Source organism: Mastigoproctus giganteus, chromosome 3 (assembly GCF_048544385.1).
Source record: "Mastigoproctus giganteus isolate SK-2022 chromosome 3, ASM4854438v1, whole genome shotgun sequence".
In the NCBI taxonomy this organism is placed as follows: domain Eukaryota; kingdom Metazoa; phylum Arthropoda; class Arachnida; order Uropygi; family Thelyphonidae; genus Mastigoproctus; species Mastigoproctus giganteus.
The window spans coordinates 10,719,284-10,745,673 of record NC_143577.1 but is presented as its reverse complement, the minus strand read 5'-3'; the positions used below and the strand labels follow the sequence as shown (position 1 = coordinate 10,745,673).

At 38.6% G+C, this 26,390-nt stretch overlaps 1 protein-coding gene across 1 annotated transcript in view; it reads right to left on the bottom strand.

The window, feature by feature from the left end:
* LOC150087705 (uncharacterized) overlaps positions 1-26,390 on the bottom strand; it is a 198,929-nt gene that overhangs the window by 48,928 nt on the left and 123,611 nt on the right. Inside the window, exons 6-7 of the mRNA XM_090369854.1 lie at positions 24,036-24,139; positions 2,545-2,712 (exon numbers count right to left, since the gene is read on the bottom strand). Of these exons, the coding sequence (XP_090225980.1) occupies positions 2,545-2,712; positions 24,036-24,139 (272 nt within the window). The remainder of the gene's footprint in view (positions 1-2,544; positions 2,713-24,035; positions 24,140-26,390) is intronic.

The following is a 26,390-nucleotide window of genomic DNA, read 5'->3' as shown; positions in this document are numbered from 1 at the left end:
CACTGTAATTTGCAAAACTTAAGCCTTTCTTCGTAAGAGCAACCCTTCATTCCATTCACTAACCTTGTTGCCCTTCTCTGTACTCGTTCCAGCAGCTCTACATCCTTCTTGAAATGAGGCCTCCAGACCTGTATACAGTACTCAAGGTGCGGCCTGACCATTGCCTTATACAAGGGAATAATCACCTCCCTATCCCTGCTAGAAAAATTACTGTATATCATTGATAAGACACCATGAGCTACTCTTGCAGCCCGTCTGCATTGCTCAGAGAACTTCATATCTGCCTGCACAATTACCCCCAGGTCCTTTTCATTCTCTACCACTGTCATGTAGTACCACAGAGTTGTTATGTTGCTCTGGGGGTTGCTGCCATATGTAGTACTTTACATTTGTCAATGTTAAACTTCATTTGCCACCTCTCTATTTGTAGTACTTTACATTTGTCAATGTTAAACTTCATTTGCCACCTCTCAGCCCATCTGCTCAACCTTTCCAGATCCTGTTACAGCAGCATAGCCTCATTAGCGTCCCTGCCAACCTTTGTATCGTCTACAAACTTGGATATTAAGCTTGATATACCATCATCAATATTATTTATAAATACAGAAAACAACAATGGACCCAAAACTGAACCCTGAGGGACTCCACTAATAACATTAGTCCATGATGGGCAGTGTCCATTAATTACTACTTTCTGTCTTCTGCCACTCAACCATCCCTTTATCCATAGCAACAATTTGCCACCAATGCCACACTGCTCCAATTTGTGCAGCAGTCTTCCATGTGCAACAGTATCAAAAGCCTTTCTAAGATTCAAATATATAATATCAAAGTTATTCCCTGCATCCAATTCTTTTGTGACTACATCACAGTATCCAATCAAATTGGTCAGGCAAGACCTTCCCTTAACAAAACCATGCTGTGTCTGAACTATAACTGAATTCCTGTCAAGATGATCCTGCAGTGCTTCCATTAATGTTCCTGGAACAGAAGTTAAACTCACAGGTCTATAATTACTTTTGTCAGCCTTTGATCCACCTTTGTGAATTGGGGTTACATTTGCACATCTCCAGTCTTTGGGTACCTCCCCTGAGTCCAAGGAAGCTCTCATAATTATGGCTAACGGATTGCTTACTTCCTTTGCTGTCTCCTTTAATATAACTGGATAGATCCCATCCACCCCAGGTGCCTTTCTTGTATTTATCTTCAACAATTTCTCTTCCACTTTACTCTCTCAATTATTACAAGATCATCTAGCTCACTGCCAGTTTATTTCATCTATGGCATTCCCCTTCCTGAATAACTCCTCATGTGTGAAGGTAGCTAGCTACCTGAGCAGGATCATGAACAGTTGAACCATCGATATCAAGTGGACCAATCTGATTCATCTCCTTCTAGAGTTTACATAAGTAAAGGACTCCTTGCTGTTTTTCTTTGCATCCCTTGCCAAAGATTTCCCGTAATCTGCCTTCGCCTGCTTAACCACCTTTGTAACTTGGTTACAGATCAGCTTATATTTATCATAGGCTTCTGTGTCACATGTTAATTTATATGTATCCCATGCATTTTTCTTCTCTGCCATATGTCTCATTAGTTCATCTGACATCCATTTTGGCCTGAACCTTGAACAATATTTCTTAGTTGGTATGTAAAGCCTAGTAGCTTCCAAGAAGTTCTTTGAATGCTTCCCAATTTGAGTTTGCTGCTGGTAACATCATCAGTTGGTCCCAATATATAGAATTTAAATACTGTCTCAGACCATCGTAGTCGCCTTTAAGAAAGCAATAACCCTTCCCTTTACCCCTGATGGTAGTTACCTCCTTGAGTAAATCCCACTTCAGCACACTGTGATCACTGCCATCTAGTGGTTCCTGTATCTGCAGATTCTTAATGCATGAAGAATCACTACTGATAATCAACTCAAGAGTATTGCTTCCTCTAGTTGCCTCCCGAAAATGCTGATTTAGAAAACAATCATCCAATAAATCCACAAAAGCCTTGCTAGTGTGTGAGTGACCAACCCACAAATTCCAGTCAATATCTGGGAAATTAAAATCCCCCATTATAACACTCTCTGATTTACTGGCCCAGTCTATTTCCCTGTACAATATCTTATTATACTCACCAGAGTCATTAGGCCTATAGCACAGTCCTACTCTCAATTTTGATTTCCCTATGCTTATGTCACACCAAACTGACTCGACACTGCCCTGTCCATCGATGTCGACTGGCTTCACTTCCTTGGACTTTATGGGTTTCTTAATTAATAGCATAACACCTCCTCCCCTCCTGTCCTGTCTATCCTTTCTATACACATTGTATTCCCCAAATTCCAGTTTCGCATTACTTATAGCTGTATGACACCACGTCTCTGATATCCCAACAATATCCGCCTTTGATGCTTTGAGCAATACCTCAAATTCATCAAATTTATTTACCAAATTTATTAAAGCATGAGATATTAGCAAGAGAAATTATCAAACATCTTTTATTAAAATATTATTGCATTAATGGATAGCAGACAAATTAAGATTAATAACATACTTGTGCAGAACATCAAAAAGAACATTCTCATCCACTTCTGGAAAAACTAGTTTCAGGTATCGCAATTTCATTTTAGGTGAACTAGGAAGAGGGCTTTGGTGACGACTGTTTCCTCCACGATTACCAGCAACTAATGCAGCAATCACTTCATGTTCTTGGTTATTATTACTGAAATAAATTGTAACTCACCATTATTAATATTACATAAGATTAAATACCAATATAGAAATAATTAAAATACCTTCATTTCTACACCTGAAAAAATTAAAGGACTTCATGAGACTAAAATAATTTGTAACCTGTAAAAAGAACTATCTCCTGTGGGGGGGGGGGATTTGATCAGTTATAGGAGAATAAAAAACATGTAGTGTAGCAATAAAAGAGGTGGGGGTGAAAGCATGACTAAAATCATTTGTATATGCAACATTTCAGTGAAATTTCAGGTCATAAAATTCTAAAACGACAGTTCAAAAGATAAAGCTGAAACATGCACATCTAATGATATTCTGTTACTTGAATTTGAGATTTTTCCCTCCTCTTGTTTCAGTGCTCAAGCTTCAGGAATTTCCTATAAAGTGTGATCCAATTTATTTGAATCTGAGTCCCCATTTTTTTGATAATCAAATGCCAAGACTATCACAAAATCGTGCTCATCCTTATAAAAAAAAAACTTAAAATCATTTGGAAATGGTGATGTGCCATTCAGAAAAAAGCTGACAATATATAAAACAATTGTTAACTGACTAAACAGTATCTCAGTAATACTCAAGAGTTCCTGTTAGAGGTGTACACTCCCAATAAGTAACACCACCACTGTTATAATTCTATCTTGATGACTGGGAAATGCTGTGTTCCTTACTAAGACATGACAGGATTGGTCTTATACTTGTTTTTAGAAACAACACTGTTATCTATATTACCTAAAAACCTAAAATTTTATCTTTAATTGTTCAAAATTAATAACTTTAATCATTTAAATTTTTGTTTTTAAAAACAATGTTGTTATCCAAGAGAAGACCTAAAATTTCATCTTTAATTAAATAACATAATAATCTCTTGTGAAAAAAAAAATGTGATCAGTTATAGAAGAAGAAAAAAACAGGTAAAAATATGTATTGTATTAATAAGAGAGGTAATAATAATAAGAGTACTAAGTAATAACATAACGAATAACCAAACTAACTGTGCAATACTACTCGCAGGGTAGTGGAGAATGAAAAATACCTAGGGGTCTTTTTCATTTTCCAGAAAATTTCATTGGATATTAGCATTAGCATTAGTAGAGGCATTTGATGCAAGAAAGCAAGCTTATGCAGCATCAGCAAAAAAAAAAAAAAAAAAAACCCCACTTCCACTTCACCCCTCTGTTCGTTCAAAATACCTGTCCAGCTGAGCCTTAAACTTATTTAGGCTATCAACCTCCACCACAAGGGATGGAAGTCTGTTCCACCAACCAACCACCCGCTGGCTAAAGGCAAATTTCCGCACGTCTATCCTACATCTGTCTTTCCTCAATTTGAATTTATGCCCTCTCAGGTGATTTTCCTGAGCTAGAGGAAGAATCCCATCAGCATTGAGCATGCTTAAACCATTCAAGGCTTTATACACCTCTATCAGATCACCTCGCTGGTGCCTAGTCTCCAGACACTGTAATTTGCAAAACTTAAGCCTTTCTTCGTAAGAGCACCCCTTTGTTCCATTCACTAATCTTGTTGCCCTTCTCTGTACTCGTTCCAGCAGCTCTACATCCTTCTTGAAATGAGGCCTCCAGACCTGTATACAGTACTCTAGGTGTGGCCTGACCATCGCCTTATACAATGGAATAATCACCTCCTTATCCCTGCTGGAAAAATTCCTGTATATCATTGACAATACTCCATGAGCTACTCTTGCAGCCCGTCCGCACTGCTCAGAGAACTTCATATCTGCCTGCACAACCACCCCCAAGTCCCTTTCATTCTCTACCACTGTCAGTGTAGTACCACAGAGTTGATACGTTGCTCTGGGGTTGCTGTTTCCCATGTGTAGTACTTTACATTTATCAATGTTAAACTTCATTTGCCACCTCTCAGCCCATCTGCTCAACCTTTCCAGATCTTGTTGCAGCAGCATAGTGTCAGTAGTGTCCTTGACAACCCTGCCAACCTTTGTATCGTCTGCAAACTTGGACATTAAGCCCGATATACCATCATCAATATCATTTATAAATACAGAAAACAATAATGGACCCAACACTGAGCCCTGTGGGACTCCACTAATCACATCAGTCCACAATGAGCAGTGTCCATTGATTACCACTCTCTGTCTTCTCCCCCTCAACCACCCCTTTATCCATAGCAGCAATTTGCCTCCAATGTCACACTGCTCCAATTTGTGTAGCAGTCTTCCATGTGCAACAGTATCAAAAGCCTTTCTAAGATCCAAGTATATAATATCAAAGTTATTCCCTGCATCCAGTTCTTTTGTGACTGCATCATAGTATCCAATCAAGTTGGTCAGGCAAGACTTCCCCTTAACAAAACCATGCTGTGTCTGAGCTATAACTGAAGTCTTGTCTAAATGATCCTGCAGTGCTTCTTTAACCAGTGCCTCCATTAATTTTCCTGGAACAGAAGTTAAGCTCACAGGTCTATAATTACTTGTGTCAGCCTTTGATCCTCCTTTGTGAATTGGGGTCACATTTGCACATTTCCAGTCTATGGGTACCTCCCCTGAGTCCAAGGAAGCTCTCATAATTATGGCTAAGGGTTTGCTTACTTCCTTTGCTGCCTCCTTTAATATAACTGGATAGATCCCATCCACCCCGGGTGCCTTTCTTGTGTTTATCTTCAACAGTTTCTCCTCCACTTTACTCCCAGTTATTTCAAGATTCTGTAGCTTACTGCTAGAGTTGAATACACCTCTGGCATTCCCCTCGCTGAATATCTCCTCATGTGTGAATGTCGATGCAAAATATTCATTTAGTTTGTTATCTACCTGAGCAGGATCATCAACACTTGACCCATCAATATCAAGTGGACCAATCTGATTCATCCCCTTCCTTCTAGAGTTTACATAAGTAAAGAACTCTTTGCTATTTTTCTTTGCATCCCTTGCCAAGGATTTCTCGTAATCTGCCTTCGCCTGCCTAACCTCCTTTGTAACTTGGTTGCATATCAACTTGTATCTATCATAGGCTTCTGTGTCATGTGTTAATTTGTATGTATCCCATGCATTTTTCTTCTCTGCCATATGCCTCATTAGTTCATATGAAGTTATCTAAGCAATGTAGACAGCCTGCCAGAGCAGCTCATGGGGTTCTTGTCAATGATATACAGGAATTTTGCTAGTAGGAATAAGGTGGTGATTATCCCTTTGTATAAGGCAATTGGTCAGGCCACACCTTGAGTACTGCATACAGGTCTGGAAGCCTCAGTTTATGAAAGGTGTGGAGCTGTCGCAACGAGATTGGGGACAAAGAAAGGCTTAAGTTCTGCAAATTGCAGCTTCTGGAGATTAGGCACTGCAAGGTGATCTGATTGAGGTGTATAAGGCCTTGATTGGTTAGAGCAAGCGCAATACTGATGGGATTCTTCCTCTTGCTCAGATTATTTTTTTATTTATTTTTTTTTTTTATGAAAACCCCAAACACGAAAGGTATCAAAACCTATAGTACATAGCACCGTGCATGGGTTGAAGGAGAAGTATGGGGGGAGGGGGATGCACATGAGTGGGCATAATTTCAAATTGAGGAAAGGCAGTTGTAGAATAGATGTGCGGAAATTTGCCTTTAGCCAGCAGGTGGTTGACTGCTCGAACAAACTTCCATCTGTTGTTGTGGAAGTTGACAGCTCAAATAAATTCAAGGAAGAACTGGGCAAACTTTTGGAGTGAATTTGGTTGATGATATTGGAATCTCATCAATTTGTGAGTGCCACTATTAGCAACTTTGTGCCAAACAGTAAATAATTAGTCTGTGCAAGCAGCCATGCAGTGTGCATGGAAGAAAAATGGCTAAGGTAAAGAAAGCCTGCATGAAATTTACCGGTAAAAGTACTTTGCCATAACGGCATTTGTATTGTTGCTTGCTCAGTAAACAGACTGTGGGTGTTATCGGTCTGGAGTAGAAGTTGAATCCCGTGGGAGCTTGAAACCCTCCCGAGGAGGGGGGGTAACCTGACCTTTTTTTCTTTAGAATCACTAATTGAATTAACTAATTGAATCATGAACAGAGTCATATTGGAAGTTCTGGCATTGTAAAAAATGTTCATAATGTAGTTTCACCAGTAAACCTTTTGGAAGTTTGCCGTGCTTCTCGTGTGGACTTCCTTTGCCTTTTTTTTTTCTTAATAAACAATTTATCCACTAGTCCACCAGTGATTCTAAAGAAAAAAGGTCAGGTTACCCCCTCCACTTTGGCAGGGTTTCAATCTCCCATGGGATTCAATTTCTACTCCTGGCCGATAACACCCACTGTATGTTTACTGAGTGAGCAACAATAAAAATGACGTTACAGCAAAGCACTTTTACCGGTAAATTTAATTGAACTTTTGCATGCTTCTCGTGCAGGCTTTCTTTACCTTCGCCAGAAAAACTTCTAATTAAACATGTAACAAAACATTATATGATTTAGTCAGTTCTTTCAGTGTTACATTTTATGCTACACATATTATTATTAGCCATATGGTGCAAGGAAGCCTGAGGCTTATGCTGTACTGGCCAAAAAAAAATTCCCAAGTTACCCTGAGAGAGAGAGAGAGAGAGAGAGAGAGAGAGTATAAAGGAATCACCAAGAAAGAGAAGAATGATGATATCCAGCTCATAAGTGGTTTTTGTGTTTCAATTTTATTACCTGTTGGTCAAGTTGAATAAGGAAATAATCATTCATACTGTTGGAACTAAATCACTTAAAATCTATTATCTGCAAGTATAACCCCTAGTATCAGGATGTATTGACTCAATTTGTATTGAGTCAATACAGTAATTTAGTAAAGGAGCAGGGTTTTTCATTTCAATGTAAGCTGTTTAAATTAAAAAGAAAGTTGCTCCTTTATTAATTAAGTATAAACCAGGGTGACCAGACATCCCATTTTTAAGTAAGAATTACCATTGTACCAACAAAAATGAAATAGACAGAACACAGTCTATTTTTTTTTTTTTCCAATGGTACTATTTCATTTAGAAGTTATATGATTTAGTCAGTTCTTTCAACGTTACTTTTTATGTTACAAATATATTTCATAAGTGGTTTTTGTGTTTCAAGTTTATTACCTGTTGGTCAGGGTGAATGCACTGCAGGAAATAATAATTGATACTGTTGAGACTAAATCACTTAAAATCTCTTATATTTGTAACATACAGTAACATGGATAATGTTTCAGGGTTTCAAGTATTTAAATAATACAATTATAATAAAATAATGTTTACATATTCAACATCTGTTCCCAGTACACTTGAGTTTGTATTATAGAACTACCAGGCCTGATGTAGCCCAGTGGTCAGGAGCGAGAGTGCATAGCACGCGTTCCTTGAGTGCACTAGGGTTCAAGCCCGTGACTACTAAATATGATAAATATTTGTATTGACGATTTATTGTAAACTCTACTGACTTGGTTGTCATGCCGGAGTATAAACAGAAAATTTATTTATTTATTTACAATATAAATAAAACACAGGGTCATCTGTAAATATGACTGTTTAGACTTACAATGTCATGTATCTAAAATCACTTATATCGTGGTCACATGTTCACAATTTGTATGCATATTTATGCACTGTCACACATGTGTCTTGTGTTTTAATTTTAAAATCTGGTCTTCCTAGAATACACTGCTTAACAACTATTTAACATGCAGTTCAGTGTAAAGCATATCCCCGTAATGCTGTATATACTTTACAATGAACTGCATATCTAGAGGCAGTTAAGAATAAAATAATGTTCATTCTCAATATGACTGAGGCAAGAAGCATTTACATATTCACTGTGACTGCACACAAATTCAATTAAGAGCAGCCAAATTTTCACTACCACAATTCATAATGGACTGTGCATTTTTCATGGCAACATACAGGCTTGAACTCATAACTTCCATACTTGTGACCACTACATACGAGAATTCGGTCAGCTATGAGCTTACATAAATGTTTATATCACTGTCTTGGAGTTGTGACCAAAAAGCTTAGCTACAAATTGCAGTAAAACCTATGTATATTTTGAAAAAAATATCAGGTGCAAATTATCTTAGTTTAAGCCTTAAAAATGCCAATATTTCTAACAATTCAGTAAAGGGCAGGCAGATTTTTCATCTCTTGAAAACCAACTATTTGGTTATCACAAAAGCACAAAATATCACAGTTAAACAAATAAGTGCTTTACATATAAGTGAGAAGAGTTATGACTCATATCCAAAATTTCTAAAACTTTTACATCAAAAATAAGGGTACTCACCAAACAACAAAAGCGGAGATTGTATCCACCAAAACTACAAAACGGACATGATATTAGCATCAGCATTAGTAGAGGCATTTGATGCAAGAAAGCAAGCTTATGCAGCATCAGCCAAAAAAATAAATAAATAAAGTAAAAAATAAATAAATAAAAAATAACCACTTCCACTTCACCCCTCTGTTCGTTCGAAATACCTGTCCAGCTGAGCCTTAAACTTATTTAGGCTATCAACTTCCATGACAAGGGATGGAAGTCTATTCCACCTAACAACCACCCGCTGGCTAAAGGCAAATTTCTGCACATCTATCCTACATCTGTCTTTCCTCAAATTGAACTTATGCCCTCTCAGGTGATTATTCTGAGCAAGACGAAGAATCCCATCAGCATTGAGCATGCTCAAACCATTCAAGGCTTTGTACACCTCTATCAGATCACCTCGCTGCTGCCTAGTCTCCAGACACTGTAATTCGCAAAACTTAAGTCTTTCTTCGTAAGAGCACCCCTTTATTCCGTTCACCAATCTTGTTGCTCTTCTCTGTACTCGTTCCAGCAGCTCTACATCCTTCTTGAAATGAGGCCTCCAGGCCTGTATACAAGGGAATAATCACCTCCTTATTCCTGCTAGAAAAATTCCTATATTCATTGACAATACACCATGAGCTACTCTTGCAGCCCGTCTGTACTGCTCAGAGAACTTCATATCTGCCTGCACAACCACCCCCAGGTCCCTTTCATTCTCTACGACTGTCAATGTAGTACCACAGAGTTGATACGTTGCTCTGGGGTTGCTGTTTCCCATATGTAGTACTTTACATTTGTCAATGTTAAACTTCATTTGCCACCTCTCAGCCCATCTGCTCAACCTTTCCAGATCCTGTTGCAGCAGCATAGTGTCAGTAGTGTCCTTGACAACCCTGCCAACCTTCGTATCGTCTGCAAACTTGGACATTAAGCTTGATATACCATCATCAATATCATTTATAAATACAGAGAACAATAAAGGACCCAATACTGAAACCTGAGGGACTCCACTAATAACATTAGTCCACGATGAACAGTGTCCATTGATTACCACTCTCTGTCTTCTCCCCCTCAACCACCCCTTTATCCATAGCAGCAATTTGCCTCCAATGCCACACTGCTCCAATTTGTGCAGCAGTCTTCCATGTGCAACAGTATCAAAAGCCTTTCTAAGATCCAAGTATATAATATCAAAGTTATTCCCTGCATCCAGTTCTTTTGTGACTGCATCATAGTATCCAATCAAATTGGTCAGGCAAGACTTCCCCTTAACAAAACCATGCTGTGTCCGAGCTATAACTGAAGTCTTGTCTAGATGATCCTGCAGTGCTTCTTTAACCAGTGCCTCCATTAATTTTCTGGGAACAGAAGTTAAACTCACAGGTCTATAATTACTTGTTAGTTAGTTAGTTATTTGGTATTTAGGAGCATTAGCAACTAAGGCCATATTGCTCCGGGATATGCGGTGGTCATTCCTTGACCTTTCCGCATCCTCCGTATTTGGTGGTGACGGGCTCGAACCCCGGACTAATCAAGAAGCGTGTGCTATGCACTGATGCTCCTTCCCACCTGGCTACGGAGGCGCCATAATAATAATAATTACTTGTGTCAGCCTTTGATCCTCCCTTGTGAATTGGGGTCACATTTGCACATCTCCAGTCCATGTGTACCTCCCCTGAGTCCATGGAAGCTCTCATAATTATGGCTAAGGGTTTGCTTACTTCCTTTGCTGCCTCCTTTAATATAACTGGATAGATCCTATCCACCCCAGTTGCCTTTCTTGTGTTTATCTTCAACAATTTCTCCTCCACTTTACTCTCAGTTATTACAAGATTCTCCAGCTTACTGCTAGAGTTGAATACACTTCTGGCATTCCCCTCGCCGAATAACTCCTCATGTGTGAATGTCGATGCAAAATATTCATTTAGTTTGTTAGCTACCTGAGCAGGGTCATCAACAGTTGACTCATCGATATCAAGTGGACCAATCTGATTCATCCCCTTCCTTCTAGAGTTTACATAAGTAAAGAACTCTTTGCTGTTTTTCTTTGCATCCCTTGCCAAGGATTTCTCGTAATCTGCCTTCGCCTGCCTAACCTCCTTTGTAACTTGGTTACAGATCAACTTGTATCTATCATAGGCTTCTGTGTCACGTGTTAATTTGTATGTATCCCATGAATTTTTCTTCTCTGCCATATGCCTCATTAGTTCATCTGACATCCATTTAGGCCTAAACCTTGAACAATATTTCTTAGTTGGTATGTAAAGCCTAGTAGCTTGCAAGATAAGTTCTTTGAATGCTTCCCATTTTGAATTTGCTGTTGGTAACATCATCAGTTGATCCCACTGTATAGAATTTAAATACTGTCTCAGTCCATCGTAGTTGCCTTTCCGAAAGCAATACCCCCTCCCTTTACCCCTAATGGTAGTTACCTCTTTGAGTAACTCCCACTTCAGCACACTGTGATCACTGCCACCTAGTGGTTACTTTATCTGCAGATTCTTAATGCATGAAGAATCACTACTGATAATTACATCAACAGTATTACTCCCTCTAGTTGCCTCCCAAACATGCTGATATAGAAAACAATCATCCAATAAATCCACAAAAGCCTTGCTAGTGTGTGAGTGACCAGCCCCCAAATTCCAGTTAATATCTGGGAAATTAAAATCCTCTCATTATAAGACTCTCTGATTTACTGGCCCACTCTATTTCTCTGTACAGTTTCTTATTATACTCATCAGAGTCATTAGGCCTATAGCATACTCCTACTCTCAATTTTGATCTCCCAATGCTTATGTCACACTAAACTGACTCGACACTGTCCAGCGATGTCGACTGGCTTCACTTCCTTGGATTTTATGTGTTTCTTAACTAATAGCATAACCCCTCCTCCCTTCCTATCCTGTCTATCCTTTCTGTACACATTGTAATCTCCAAATTCCAGTTCTGCATTCCTTATATCTGTGTGACACCACGTCTCTGATATCCCAACAATATCTGCCTTTGATGTTTTGAGCAACACCTCAAATTCATCAAATTATTTACTAAACTCCTAGCATTGGTGTACACGCAAGTATACATGCACCTGCTCTTCCTCTTAGCCACCCTAACACAACCCATGTGTTTACTTGTACCCCCATGATTCCCAGCAGTCTCTGTAATATCCTGCATCTCATTTTCCAGGCTGCTGCTCATTCCAATAGAAGCAGTGCAAGAATCACTTTCACCTCTGCCAGTGGCTACTGTTAATCTATTAGTCCTTGTATCTCCCCCCCAATCTAGCAGTTTTCCGACCCACCTAACACTGCCTTGATAGCATCAGCAAATATTCTTGCATCCTTTCTATTTAAGTGTATCCCATCCCTGTAGAAGCAGTCTCTCCTGTTAACAATTTACAGACCAGGCTGAAAAAAATTCTACCCCTTGAGCCTTGCACAATTTTTGCAGGGCCGAATTGATCGACAAAGCTCTCATCTCATAATGGCATACACAGCAGAAGAAGCAATATTAAACTCAGCCATGAAAATACCAACTTTCAGAAATTGTATGGCACTTGGATCCCAGTGGAAAATTTGGTTGTAATTTTTTGAAGCAGCACATTTGATAATGCCAGCCAAACCCATGCTATAATATGTTCTGGCTGATTTGGTGATAATTCAATTCTATAAAAATTAAAAGTTTGTAAATTTATTTAGATGCTTAACTTTTATCCTACATGCTAACTTAATTATTACCAGTATATAGTTAGCATTAGCATTAGTAGAGGCATATGATGCAAGAAAGCAAGCTTATTCAGCATCAGCCAAAAAAAAAAAAAAAAAAAAAAACACACACCACTCCCATTTCACCCCTCCGTTCGTTCGAAATACCTGTCCAGTTGAGCTTTAAATTTGTTTAGGCTATCAACTTCAACAACAAGTGATGGAAGTCGGTTCCACCAACCAACCACCCGCTGGCCAAAGGCAAATTTCCGCACATCTATCTGACATCCGTCCTTCCTCAATTTGAATTTATGCCCTCTGAGGTGATTATTCTGAGCAAGATGAAGAATCCCATTGGCATTGAGCATGCTCAAACCATTCAAAGCCTTATACATCTCTATCAGATCACCTCGCCGGTGCCTAGTCTCCAGACTCTGTAATTTGCAAAACTTAAGCCTTTCTTCGTAAGAGCAACCCTTTGTTCCATTCACTAATCTTGTTGCCCTTCTCTGTACCCGTTCCAGCAGCTCTACATCCTCCTTGAAATGAGGCCTTCAGACCTGTATACAGTACTCAAGATGTGGCCTAACCATTGCCTTATACAAGGGAATAATCACCTCCTTATCCCTGCTAGAAAAATTCCTGTATATCATTGACAAGACACCATAAGCTACTCTTGCAGCTCGACTGCACTGCTCAGAGAACTTCATATCTGCCTGCACAATTATCCCCAGGTCCTTTTCATTCTCCACCACTGTCAGTGTAGTACCGCAGAGTTGATACGTTGCTCTGGGGTTACTGTTTCCCATATGTAGTACTTTACATTTGTCAATGTTAAACTTCATTTGCCACCTCTTAGCCCATCTGTTCAACCTTTCCAGATCCTGTTGCAGCAGCATAGCGTCAGTAGTGTCCTTAACAACCCTGCCAACCTTTGTATCATCTGCAAACTTGGACATTAAACTTGATATCCCATCATCAATATCATTGATAAACACCGAAAACAACAACGGACCCAACACTGAACTCTGAGGAACTCCACTAATAACATTAGCCCACGTTGAGCAGTGTCCATTGATTACCACTCTCTGTCTTCTGCCACTCAACCATCCCCTTATCCATAGCAGCAATTTGCCTCCAATGCCACACTGCTCCAATTTGTGCAGCAGTCTTCCATGTGCAACAGTATCAAAAGCCTTTCTAAGATCCAAATATATAATATCAAAGTTATTCCCTGCATCCAGTTCTTTTGTGACTACATGATAGTATCCAATCAAATTGGTCAGGCAAGACCTGCCCTTAACAAAACCATGCTGCGTCTGAGCTATAACTGAATTCTTGTCTAGATGATCCTGCAGTGCTTCTTTAACCAGTGCCTCTATTAATTTACCTGGAACAGAAGTTAAACTAACAGGTCTATAATTACTTGTGTCACCCTTTGATCCTCCTTTGTGAATTGGGGTTACATTTGCACATCTCCAGTCTATGGGTACCGCCCCTGAGTCCAAAGAAGCTCTCATAATTATGGCTAGGGGTTTGTTTACTTCCTTTGCTGCCTCCTTTAATATAACTGGATAGATCCCATCCACCCCAGGTGCCTTTTTTATGTTTATCCTCAACAATCTCTCCTCCACTTTCCTCTCAGTTATTACAAAATCATCCAGCTCACTGCCAATGTTTACTTTACCTACATCATTCTCCTTCCTGAATAACTCCTCATGCGTGAATGTAGATGCAAAATACACGTTTAGATTTTTAGCCACCTGAGCAGGATCCTCAACTGTTGAACTATCAAGATCCAGTGGACCAATCTGATTCATCCCTTTCCTTCTTGAGTTTAAATATGTAAAGAACTCTTTTCTGTTTTTCTTTGCATCCTTTGCCAAGGATTTTTCGTAGTCTGCCTTTGCCTGCCTAATCTCCTTTGTGACTTGGTTACAGACCAACTTATATGTATCATAGGCTTCCATGTCACCCATTAATTTGTATGTATCCCATGCATTTTTCTTCTCTGCCACATGTCTCATTAGTTCATCTGACAACCATTTAGGCCTAAACCTTGAACAATATTTCTTAGTTGGTATGTAAAGCCTGGTAGCCTCCAAGATTAGTTCCTTGAATGCTTCAAATTTTGAGTTTGCTGTTGGTAACATCATCAGTTGGTCCCACTGTATAGAATTTAAATACTGTCTCAGACCATCATAGTCGCCTTTACGAAAACAAAAACCCTTCCGTTTACCTCTGATGGTAGTTACCTCCTTGAGTAAATCCCATTTCAACACACTGTGATCACTGCCACCTAGTGGTTCATTTATCTGCAGATTCTTAATGCATGAAGAATCACTACTGATAATCAGATCAAGAGTATTGCTCCCTCTTGTTGCCTCACGAACATGCTGATGTAGAAAACAATCATCCAATAAATCCACAAAAGCCTTGCTAGTGTGCGAGTGACCAACCCACAAATTCCAGTCAATATCTGGGAAATTAAAATCCCCCATTATAAGACTCTCTGATTTACTGGCCCACTCTATTTCCCTGTACAATATCTTATTATACTCATCAGAGTCATTAGGCCTATAGCACACTCCTATTCTCAATTTTGATTTCCCTATGCTTATGTCACACCAAACTGACTCGACACTGCCCTGTCCATCGATGTCGACTGGCTTCACTTCCTTGGACTTTATGTGCTTCTTAATTAATAGCATAACCCCTCCTCCTCTCCTGTCCTGTCTATCCTTTCTATACACATTGTATTCCCCAAATTCGAGTTCCGCATTACTTATATCTGTGTGACACCACGTCTCTGATATCCCAACAATATCTGCCTTTGATGTTTTGAGCAATACCTCAAATTCATCAAATTTATTTACCAAACTCCTAGCATTGGTGTACACGCAGGTATACATGCACCTGTTTCTATTCTTAGCCACCCTAACACAACCCATGTGTTTACTTGTACCGCAATGACTCCCAGCAGTCTCTGAAATATCCTGCATCTTGTTTTTCAGGCTTCTGCTCATTTCAATAGTTGACAGAAATAAAGAAAAAAAATAAAATAAAAGAACCAAAAGGATGATAAATTACAGAATCACATTCTGAATTATTCATACCTAACTTAAGAACAAAGCTTCGTAAGATATACAAGCATAATATTGTTCTAAGAAAATAAATATTTTCTTATAAACTAAGAAATATTGTTCAAGGTTTAGGCCAAAATGGATGTCAGATGAACTAATGAGGCATATGGCAGAGAAGAAAAATGCATGGGATACTTACAAATTAACACATGACACAGAAGCCTATGATAGATACAAGTTGATATGCAACCAAGTTACAAAGGAGGTTAGGCAGGCGAAGGCAGATTACGAGAAATCCTTGGCAAGGGATGCAAAGAAAAACAGCAAAGAGTTCTTTACTTATGTAAACTCTAGAAGGAAAGGGATGAATCAGATTGGTCCACTTGATATTGATGGGTCAAGTGTTGATGATCCTGCTCAGGTGGCTAACAAACTAAATGAATATTTTGCATCGACATTCACACATGAGGAGTTATTCAGCGAGGGGAATGCCAGAGGTGTATTCAACTCTAGCAGTAAGTTACAGAATCTTGAAATAACTGGGAGTAAAGTGGAGGAGAAACTGTTGAAGATAAACACAAGAAAGGCACCTGGGGTGGATGGGATCTATCCAGTTATATTAAAGGAGGCAGCAAAGGAAGTAAGCAAACCCTTAGCCATAATTATGAGAGCTTCCTTGGACTCAGGGGAGGTACCCATAGACTGGAAATGTGCAAATGTGACCCCAATTCACAAAGGAGGATCAAAGGCTGACACAAGTAATTATAGACCTGTGAGCTTAACTTCTGTTCCAGGAAAATTAATGGAGGCACTGGTTAAAGACGCACTGCAGGATCATTTAGAAAAGACTTCAGTTATAGCTCAGACACAGCATGGTTTTGTTAAGGGGAAGTCTTGCCTGACCAACTTGATTGGATACTATGATGCAGTCACAAAAGAACTGGATGCAGGGAATAACTTTGATATTATATACTTGGATCTTAGAAAGGCTTTTGATACTGTTGCACATGGAAGACTGCTACACAAATTGGAGCAGTGTGACATTGGAGGCAAATTGCTGCTATGGATAAAGGGGTGGTTGAGTGGGAGAAGACAGAGAGTGGTAATCAATGGACACTGCTCATCGTGGACTGATGTTATTAGTGGAGTCCCTCAGGGCTCAGTGTTGGGTCCATTATTGTTTTCTGTATTTATAAATGATATTGATGATGGTATATCGGGATTAATGTCCAAGTTTGCAGACGGTACAAAGGTTGGCAGGGTTGTCAAGGACACTACTGACACTATGCTGCTGCAACAGGATCTGGAAAGGTTGAGCAGATGGGCTGAGAGGTGGCAAATGAAGTTTAACATTGACAAATGTAAAGTACTACACATGGGAAACAGCAACCCCAGAGCAACGTATCAACTCTGTGGTACTACACTGACAGTGGTAGAGAATGAAAGGGACTTGGGGGTGGTTGTGCAGGCAGATATGAAGTTCTCTGAGCAGTGCAGACGGGCTGCAAGAGTAGCTCATGGAGTATTGTCAATGATATACAGGAATTTTTCCAGCAGGGATAAGGAGGTGATTATTCCATTGTATAAGGCGATGGTCAGGCCACACCTAGAGTACTGTATACAGGTCTGGAGGCCTCATTTCAAGAAGGATGTAGAGCTGCTGGAACGAGTACAGAGAAGGGCAACAAGATTAGTGAATGGAACAAAGGGGTGCTCTTACGAAGAAAGGCTTAAGTTTTGCAAATTACAGTGTCTGGAGACTAGGCACCAGCGAGGTGATCTGATAGAGGTGTATAAAGCCTTGAATGGTTTAAGCATGCTCAATGCTGATGGGATTCTTCCTCCAGCTCAGAATAATCACCTGAGAGGGCATAAATTCAAATTGAGGAAAGACAGATGTAGGATAGACGTGCGGAAATTTGTCTTTAGCCAGCGGGTGGTCGGTTGGTGGAACAGACTTCCATCCCTTGTGGTGGAGGTTGATAGCCTAAATAAGTTTAAGGCTCAGCTGGACAGGTATTTTGAACGAACAGAGGGGTGAAGTGGAAGTGGTTTTTTTTTTTTTTTTGGCTGATACTGCATAAGCTTGCTTTCTTGCATCAAATGCCTCTACTAATGCTACTAATAATGCTAACATGAAGGAACACTGAATATTTATATTGCATGACAACAGAAATGCACTATCTATTAGATAATGTCTAATGCTTAAAGTAAGAACTACAACATTCAGAAACTCGATCTCCCCATCACTAATTTTCCAATGAGTCACCAATTTTGCTTATATACAACATTAGATGTTCCCATGATTTTCTGACAAACTTTTCCATTGTCTAAATTAATTGCATGTATTTTAGTTTACTGTGAGAGAGTAATTTGGCTAGTGGATTGTAGAAGGCAGACAAACTGCATTCTACAGCTAGCTGTACAAGTACTGAAGAGTGAACATTACATTCATCTGTTATTCTTATTTTCCTTTCAAATAAAAATACGACGGCCATTTTCAATCTCTAACCTACCTTCTATATAGTCGTTTAACACTAGTTTTCAACTAGTTTTTTTTAACTTGACAGTGATTTTTCAGCTAGTTGTTTCACCTGGAATTGCAACAAAAATAGTGGCACTGGATCTGACAGGTTCCAACTTTCTATGAAAATAAATTTTTAGTTTTTCTGAATTCTGCTTGGAATATATGATTATTTCATATTTTGTTAGTGGATTGCAATACTTAATGTACACTCGTTTTCAAAGAAAGTGCATCACCCCTTAAAATTGTAATTGTCATTTGAATAACGTAAGTATATGGCAATATTGCTTACAAATTGCATCAGATAAGATTGAAATGTGTAGTGATGATGTAATATTGCATCATCCTCTTATTGCACATTCATGATGGTGGGACTGTTAGTAATTCTGGGTATAATCCCCATGCACAAACACACTGTGGGCAACCACCCAGTGAACCAACGTAAGCAGGGGTCAAGATGTTCCCACACCACATGGAGAAATGCCGTCCCTCTGTGTTACCAGGCAATACTAGGTGGTAGATGACTCTCATCAACCGGTGCAATACCGCCACTTTGCTTATTGGAGGCTTGAAGTGGTGGAACCCATGTCAGTCTCCAGAGCTAAGTTCTGGTCAACCCTTCCCCATCTCTTCCATCAAGCAGTATGACTGATGACTTTTGAGGTTATGATGAACATCATGGCGAGATCCAATCTTCCTAACATTTCGAAGGTACAGCTCTAAATTGGTGTTTGCAGGCCAGCCGCTACTTTGTACACTGGACCGAACCTATTGGTAACTCTTTAGGAGGCTTCCGATCAGCTAGTGTATAATCTTGCTACCTCTACTCTGCCAGATAGTGACTGGAGGGAGTCCAAGTAGTGTGTATGCAGGGGCATTGTTGAAGCCACATTACGTCAAGGATCTGGGTATATTCTTACCATGTGTATGCCATATCCAAAAATTTCATTACTTTATACAGCATGTCCCCCCCCCCACTTTTTCTTACTATTGAATACACCATGAATTGTCAAACTAATAGAGTAAGCTTATCTGCAAAAAGATCTAAACCTCCCAAACACTTCCTAGTTCATTTCACAAATATATGTGGTCTCAATTCTAATCTCAACGATGTCCATTTCCAATTGCAGTCTGCTAAACCCCATGTACTTTTTCTGACAGAATCTCAGTTATTGGTTGATTCATCTACTGCTCATCTCAGTTGCTCAAATTATTCGCTGTATGATTCCTTTCGCCTCAAAGGTGATACTTGTGCATATGTCTGTTCTGATATTCCCTGTCAGAGACTTGGTAATTTGGTATCTCCTCTTTTTGATCTTCTTTGGCTTAAAATCTCTCTACCTCATTGTGTCAAATTCATCTGTTGTCTCTACCGTTCTCTGGGAGAACAGTAGAAAATTAAAGCCTGAAAATTAAACTAAAAATTGTACAAGAGGCTGATAGGATGGAAGGAAGGAAAACAACATCCCTTTACCTACTTTATCTACAATACTGAAAAACTGAAAAAGGCTTAAAAAAGTGAGTGGCACTGGAGCAGCGATGAAAAACAGGAAATGAATTTGTGGGGCAAAACACGAGGAGCTTGAAACAAAACTTTTCGAGTGGTACCAACAAATGCGTGCATCTAATTTGCCAATATCAGTTCCAATTTTGAAAGAAAAGGCAAATTATGTAGCTCAGCAACATGGAATTAGTGACTTGAAATGCAGCAATGGCTGGCTCCAAAGATTTAAAGACAGGAATAACTTGGTTTTGCAAAATGTTTGCAGTGAGTCTGGATTAGTTGAAAAAGAAAAGGCTATAGAGTGGTTGTGTTCTGTATGGTCCATTCTTGAAAAATATGAGGCAAAGGATATTTTTAATCTTGACTAGACAGGTTTATTTTATAATTTGCTGCCAAACAAACATTTGCTGTTTGAGGAGAGTCTTGTCATGGTGGAAAATTAAGTAAACAAAGAGTCACTATTCTGTTATGCTGAAATTCAGATAGCAGTACAAAACTATGCCCACTTGTGATTGGTAAGTTTTCCAAGCCAAGATGTTTTAATGCAGTTAACCAACTTCCCTGTGTTTATGAGGTCAATAGAAGTGCTTGGCTTATGGTCAAAATTTTTCAGTCTTGGTTAGCAAAAGTGGATAGAAGAATGGCTTCAGACAAAAGGAACGTTTTGATGATTCTAGATCATTGTACAGCACATTCTGACGAGACACTTAAGTTGACAAATATACAGCTGTTATTTTTACTCCCCAATAATGCCAGTTTAATGTAACCACTGGATCAAGGCATTATTTATAACCTCAAGAGAGCATACAGAGCCCTCCTGATAAGGTACTTGATCAGCAGCATAGAAGGAGGGCACAATTTGCAGCCAAACTGGAATGTCTTGGATGCTATCCGTAATCTTGTTATTGCTTGGAACAGTATTGAATCAAGCGTAATAATCAACTGCTTTAGAAAGAATGGCTTTGGAGAGAGAGAATATCATCAAAAAACATGGTCCAGCAGATGAATGTGATAGTAACATTGAAGAATGAAGGAATTTAGCATTAGCAGAGACATATGATGCAAGAAAGCAAGCTTATTCAGCATCAGCCAAAAAAAAAAAAAAAAAAAAACACACACCACTCCCATTTCACCCCTCCGTTCGTTCGAAATACCTGTCCAGTTGAGCTTTAAATTTGTTTAGGCTATCAACTTCAACAACAAGTGATGGAAGTCGGTTCCACCAACCAACCAACCAACCAACCACCCGCTGGCCAAAGGCAAATTTCCGCACGTCTATCCGACATCCGTCCTTCCTCAATTTGAATTTATGCCCTCTGAGGTGATTATTCTGAGCAAGATGAAGAATCCCATTGGCACTGAGCATGCTCAAACCATTCAAAGCCTTATACACCTCTATCAGATCACCTCGCCGGTGCCTAGTCTCCAGACTCTGTAATTTGCAAAACTTAAGCCTTTCTTCGTAAGAGCAACCCTTTGTTCCATTCACTAATCTTGTTGCCCTTCTCTGTACTAGTTCCAGCAGCTCTACATCCTTCTTGAAATGAGGCCTCCAGACCTGTATACAGTACTCAAGATGAGGCCTAACCATTGCCTTATACAAGGGAATAATCACCTCCTTATCCCTGCTAGAAAAATTCCTGTACATCATTGACAAGAAACCATGAGCTACTCTTGCAGCTCGTCTGCACTGCTCAGAGAACTTCATATCTGCCTGCACAATTACCCCCAGGTCCTTTTCATTCTCCACCACTGTCAGTGTAGTACCGCAGAGTTGATACGTTGCTCTGGGGTTACTGTTTCCCATATGTAGTACTTTACATTTGTCAATGTTAAACTTCATTTGCCATCTCTCAGCCCATCTGTTCAACCTTTCCAGATCCTGTTGCAGCAGCATAGCATCAGTAGTGTCCTTAACAACCCTGCCAACCTTTGTATCATCTGCAAACTTGGACATTAAACTTGATATCCCATCATCAATATCATTCATAAACACCGAAAACAACAACGGACCCAACACTGAACCCTGAGGAACTCCACTAATAACATTGGTCCACGTTGAGCAGTGTCCATTGATTACCACTCTGTCTTCTGCCACTCAACCATCCCCTTATCCATAGCAGCAATTTGCCTCCAATGCCATACTGCTCCAATTTGTGCAGCAGTCTAAATACTGTCTCAGACCATCATAGTCGCCTTTACGAAAACAAAAACCCGTCCCTTTACCTCTGATGGTAGTTACCTCCTTGAGTAAATCCCACTTCAACACACTGTGATCACTGCCACCTAGTGGTTCCTGTATCTGCAGATTCTTAATGCATGAAGAATCACTACTGATAATCAGATCAAGAGTATTGCTCCCTCTTGTTGCCTCACGAACATGCTGATGTAGAAAACAATCATCCAATAAATCCACAAAAGCCTTGCTAGTGTGCAAGTGACCAACCCACAAATTCCAGTCAATATCTGGGAAACTAAAATCCCCCATTATAAGACTCTCTGATTTACTGGCCCAGTCTATTTCCCTGTACAATATCTTATTATACTCATCAGAGTCATTAGGCCTATAGCACACTCCTACTCTCAATTTTGATTTCCCTATGCTTATGTCACACCAAACTGACTCGACACTGCCCTGTCCATCGATGTCGACTGGCTTCACTTCCTTGGACTTTATGTGTTTCTTAATTAATAGCATAACCCCTCCTCCCCTCCTGTCCTGTCTATCCTTTCTATACACATTGTATTCCCCAAATTCCAGTTCCACATTACTTATATCTGTGTGACACCACGTCTCCGATATCCCAACAATATCTGCCTTTGATGTTTTGAGCAATACCTCAAATTCATCAAATTTATTTACCAAACTCCTAGCATTGGTGTACACGCAGGTATACATGCACCTGTTTCTATTCTTAGCTACCCTAACACAACCCATGTGTTTACTTGTACCGCAATGACTCCCAGCAGTCTCTGAAATATCCTGCATCTTGTTTTTCAGGCTTCTGCTCATTTCAATAGAAGCAGTGCAAGAATCACTTCCACCTCTGCCAGTGGCTACTGTTAATCTATTAGTCCTTGTATCCCCCCCAACTAGCAGTTTTCCAACCCACCTAACACTGCCTCGACAGCATCAGCAAAAATTCTTGCACCCTTTCTATTTAAGTGTATCCCATCCCTGTAGAAGCAATCTCTCCTGTTAATAAGTACAGTCCAGGCTGAAAAAAATTCTACCCCTTGAGCCTTGCACAATCCCTCCAGGGCCGAATTGATCGACAAGGCTCTCATCATATACATCATAATTTGAAAGAGCATATGGATTTTGTTGGCGAATTTGAAGAGTTTGTGAAGGTGGATGATGAAGTTGCTACCACTGCAATGCCAACACCAGAAGAGCTGCTGAGCAACAAACAAAATGATGTTGTTGTTGTTACCAGTGACAGCGAAAGTGAAGAAGCACACACACTGCCATCTAAAAAAAGATGCCTAAAATGCATTGAACATAATAGAAAATGTGTTGGCCTGCAGTAATGTTGATAAAGAAACAACTATTGCATTTGATAATGTCTGCAAACAACACTGGATTCTTTCTTTAAATTAGATTAATATACTCAAAAAGTTAATGGTTTGTATGTCTCCTTTTATATTAAGATTGTAATTCTTTTTACTGTGATACTAAAATATCGTATATCTCAAAATATATACTGTACAATATTTTCATTTCCATTAATTGCTTTTTTCTTAGTTTATCATACAAATAAAATAAAATCTTTAAAAATACGTTATTTCTATTACTGTATTGTTAGACAAGGCCTTTGTTTTTATTTTTATTATTTTATTTTATTAATTTATTTTTGATATTATTGCTAGTTATTATTATTCTTAGATATACAATATCTACCAAAAAAAAACCCCAAAAAAAAACTAAAATTTTGACACTTTTTGGGGGATCTGGTTACTACAAACTTCGTTATTACAAACGTGAAAATTTAGGTCTCTTGAACTTTGTATTAATGAGATTTGACTGAATCACTTATTTAAAAGGAAGTGTTTTATTTGTAATGCAATAGCAAATAAATTCATAATGAACAGCACAGGGAAAAAAAAAAAGTGGTCACATGGAAAAATCACCTTTTGCGTAATGCTTACTTCAATTTTCCTTCAGTCTGGTATAGCAAAAGGATATTAAATCATAAATACAATAATTTAGTAATATAAAGAGAATCACCTTTTTAATAAATTTCGAATGTGCTCCGCATCCACTGTAGGGAAAAAGTTTCGCAGCTTTTGAACTAATCCTTCATCTATTTGCATCTGCTGAGCCTCTTGCTGCTGTAAAAAAAAAAAAAAGTCAAATAAATAATGAAAGAAATAAATACACAGTATAAATAACACAGAGTAGCATGAAAAAAATATATTAAAAATAAATTCATCAAATGATTAATGCTTTTTACCTTTAATGATGATGATTTGATTTTCACACTCATAACATTACAAATTCTCTTTGGCAAGGAATTAACTAAAGTTTATAGAAAGATTTATCTAGTTTTTCCCATAAAAACTTATTTTTGATAGTAATCTTTGAACTGATTACACTGGTGATTCTGACAGATAGTTTCTAGTGAGGTCTGGCAATACAGCCAACTGTTCCAGATATATTTTTATGATTTTTAAACAAATTAACTTTTACACTTTGTAACAAAGTATGTTGTCTTGTTGCAACAACCAACCAGATTTTTCCTATAAAAGCTTATCTTTCTTGTAATTCTTAAACTGACCACACTAGTGATTTTTACAGCTGATATTTTCCATTGGGATCTAGTTATGCAGCCAACCAATCCATATAAATATATAATTTTATTATTTTTAAACCAATTAGCTCTTTACACTTTGTGGCATTATTGATATGAGGGCATCATTAGACTTTGGAGAGATTCCTCTTGAAAAGTGCCAATGCACTGCCATTACATTACAGTTCTAAGAGTGAAATGGGTAATTAGACTGGTCAGTTTAACTTTAATGGTAGGGGAAATCATGGATGCAATGATAAAGCGTGAAATACAGGGACATTTAGGCAGAAATGAAAATTACATAATATGATTTCATTAAGGGAAAATCATGTTTACTCATGAGCATAGGATGTAGGAAATAATTTCAATGTTATTTGAATTTTACCAGAGAATTTGACTCAGTCCCTCATGAAAAATTATTGTATACACTAGAACATACTGAAATCACAGGTAAGATGCTAAGATGAACTGCAGGTGGTTGCAGGACAGGAGGCTGATTAATGGTTACTCTTCAGATTGGGCTAATATAGGAAGTGGGGGTTTCACAAGGATCAGTACAGGGGCTGCTGTTATTTCTGATTTTATTAAGTGACAACCCAGTTATGAAGTATAAATCCATTCTACAATATGAGAGATGCTTAATGGTGTGCATAGTTTAATCTAAAAATACTTCTTGGCTAAATATTGTGAATACCTTCACAATATAAGTCCATTTTGTGGACTCATACTTCATAACTGGGTTGTCATTATTGCAATAAGGGTACCTGCCCACCCACCCACCGATGAGTAAGCCAACAAGCTTCAAAATGGTGCCATCTGGGTGGTGGTATCCGCTGAGAATAAGTAACATTAGTCTTCTCCACAGGTGAAGCATTACTTATTCAAAGCAGTGCAATACCTTGGCCACTCATTGTGAAGTGTATTCACAATATGAGATATAATTAAACAATGCATTCATATTGTCTTGGTAGTAGAGATGATGTACGCATAGTAACCATGCATAAACCAACTCTTTCAATATTCTTAGGCATTTAGCCAAGAAATATTTTTAAATTAATTTTATATTATAAATTCATTATTAAGTTACTGGACCATGATTAAATGATTAAACTAAAATTAAACACTGGATCATTATTCAATGGAGATGATACTAGATTGCTAAATAGTAGCCTGTAAGATGTTCAAGGATCTCAGAATAAAATATATAAGGGACATAGAGAATTTGGCATGCAAATTAGGTAGACAAATTCAAGAATTATGAAAATTGAGAGATAAAAAGAATATTCAGATTTCAGACTAAATAACCAAAAACTGGAATCAGTAATTCTGTGTATCTCGGAATAGTCATTAATGAAAGTGAAAGATTAGACATTGAAATAAAAAAATACAATAACTGAAGCAGGGCATGTAGGAAGTTGATTAAACATATCCGTTTTGATCAAAAGAGAAATTAGCCAAAGGACAAAATTAGCTGTTTACAGTACAGATTTTAAGCATATTTTAAAGTATGAAGCTGGGAATTGGATAAGAAAGGAACTTTGAATCTTCAGAAATTACTTTTAAGAAAAATGAATGGAACTAACAGATTGAGCCGAGAAGTGGCAAGTGAAAAATGCCAGGTACTGCATATGGGTACCAATAATCACGGATGGGCTGCTAGAACAGCTCAGGTTTTGTTAATGATATACAAGAAATTTGCCGGAAAGGATAAGGATTTGATTATCCAGTTGTATAAGGCAATATCTTGTACATGCTTGGAATGGGTGAAGAGAAGAGCAATAGATTAGTCAAGG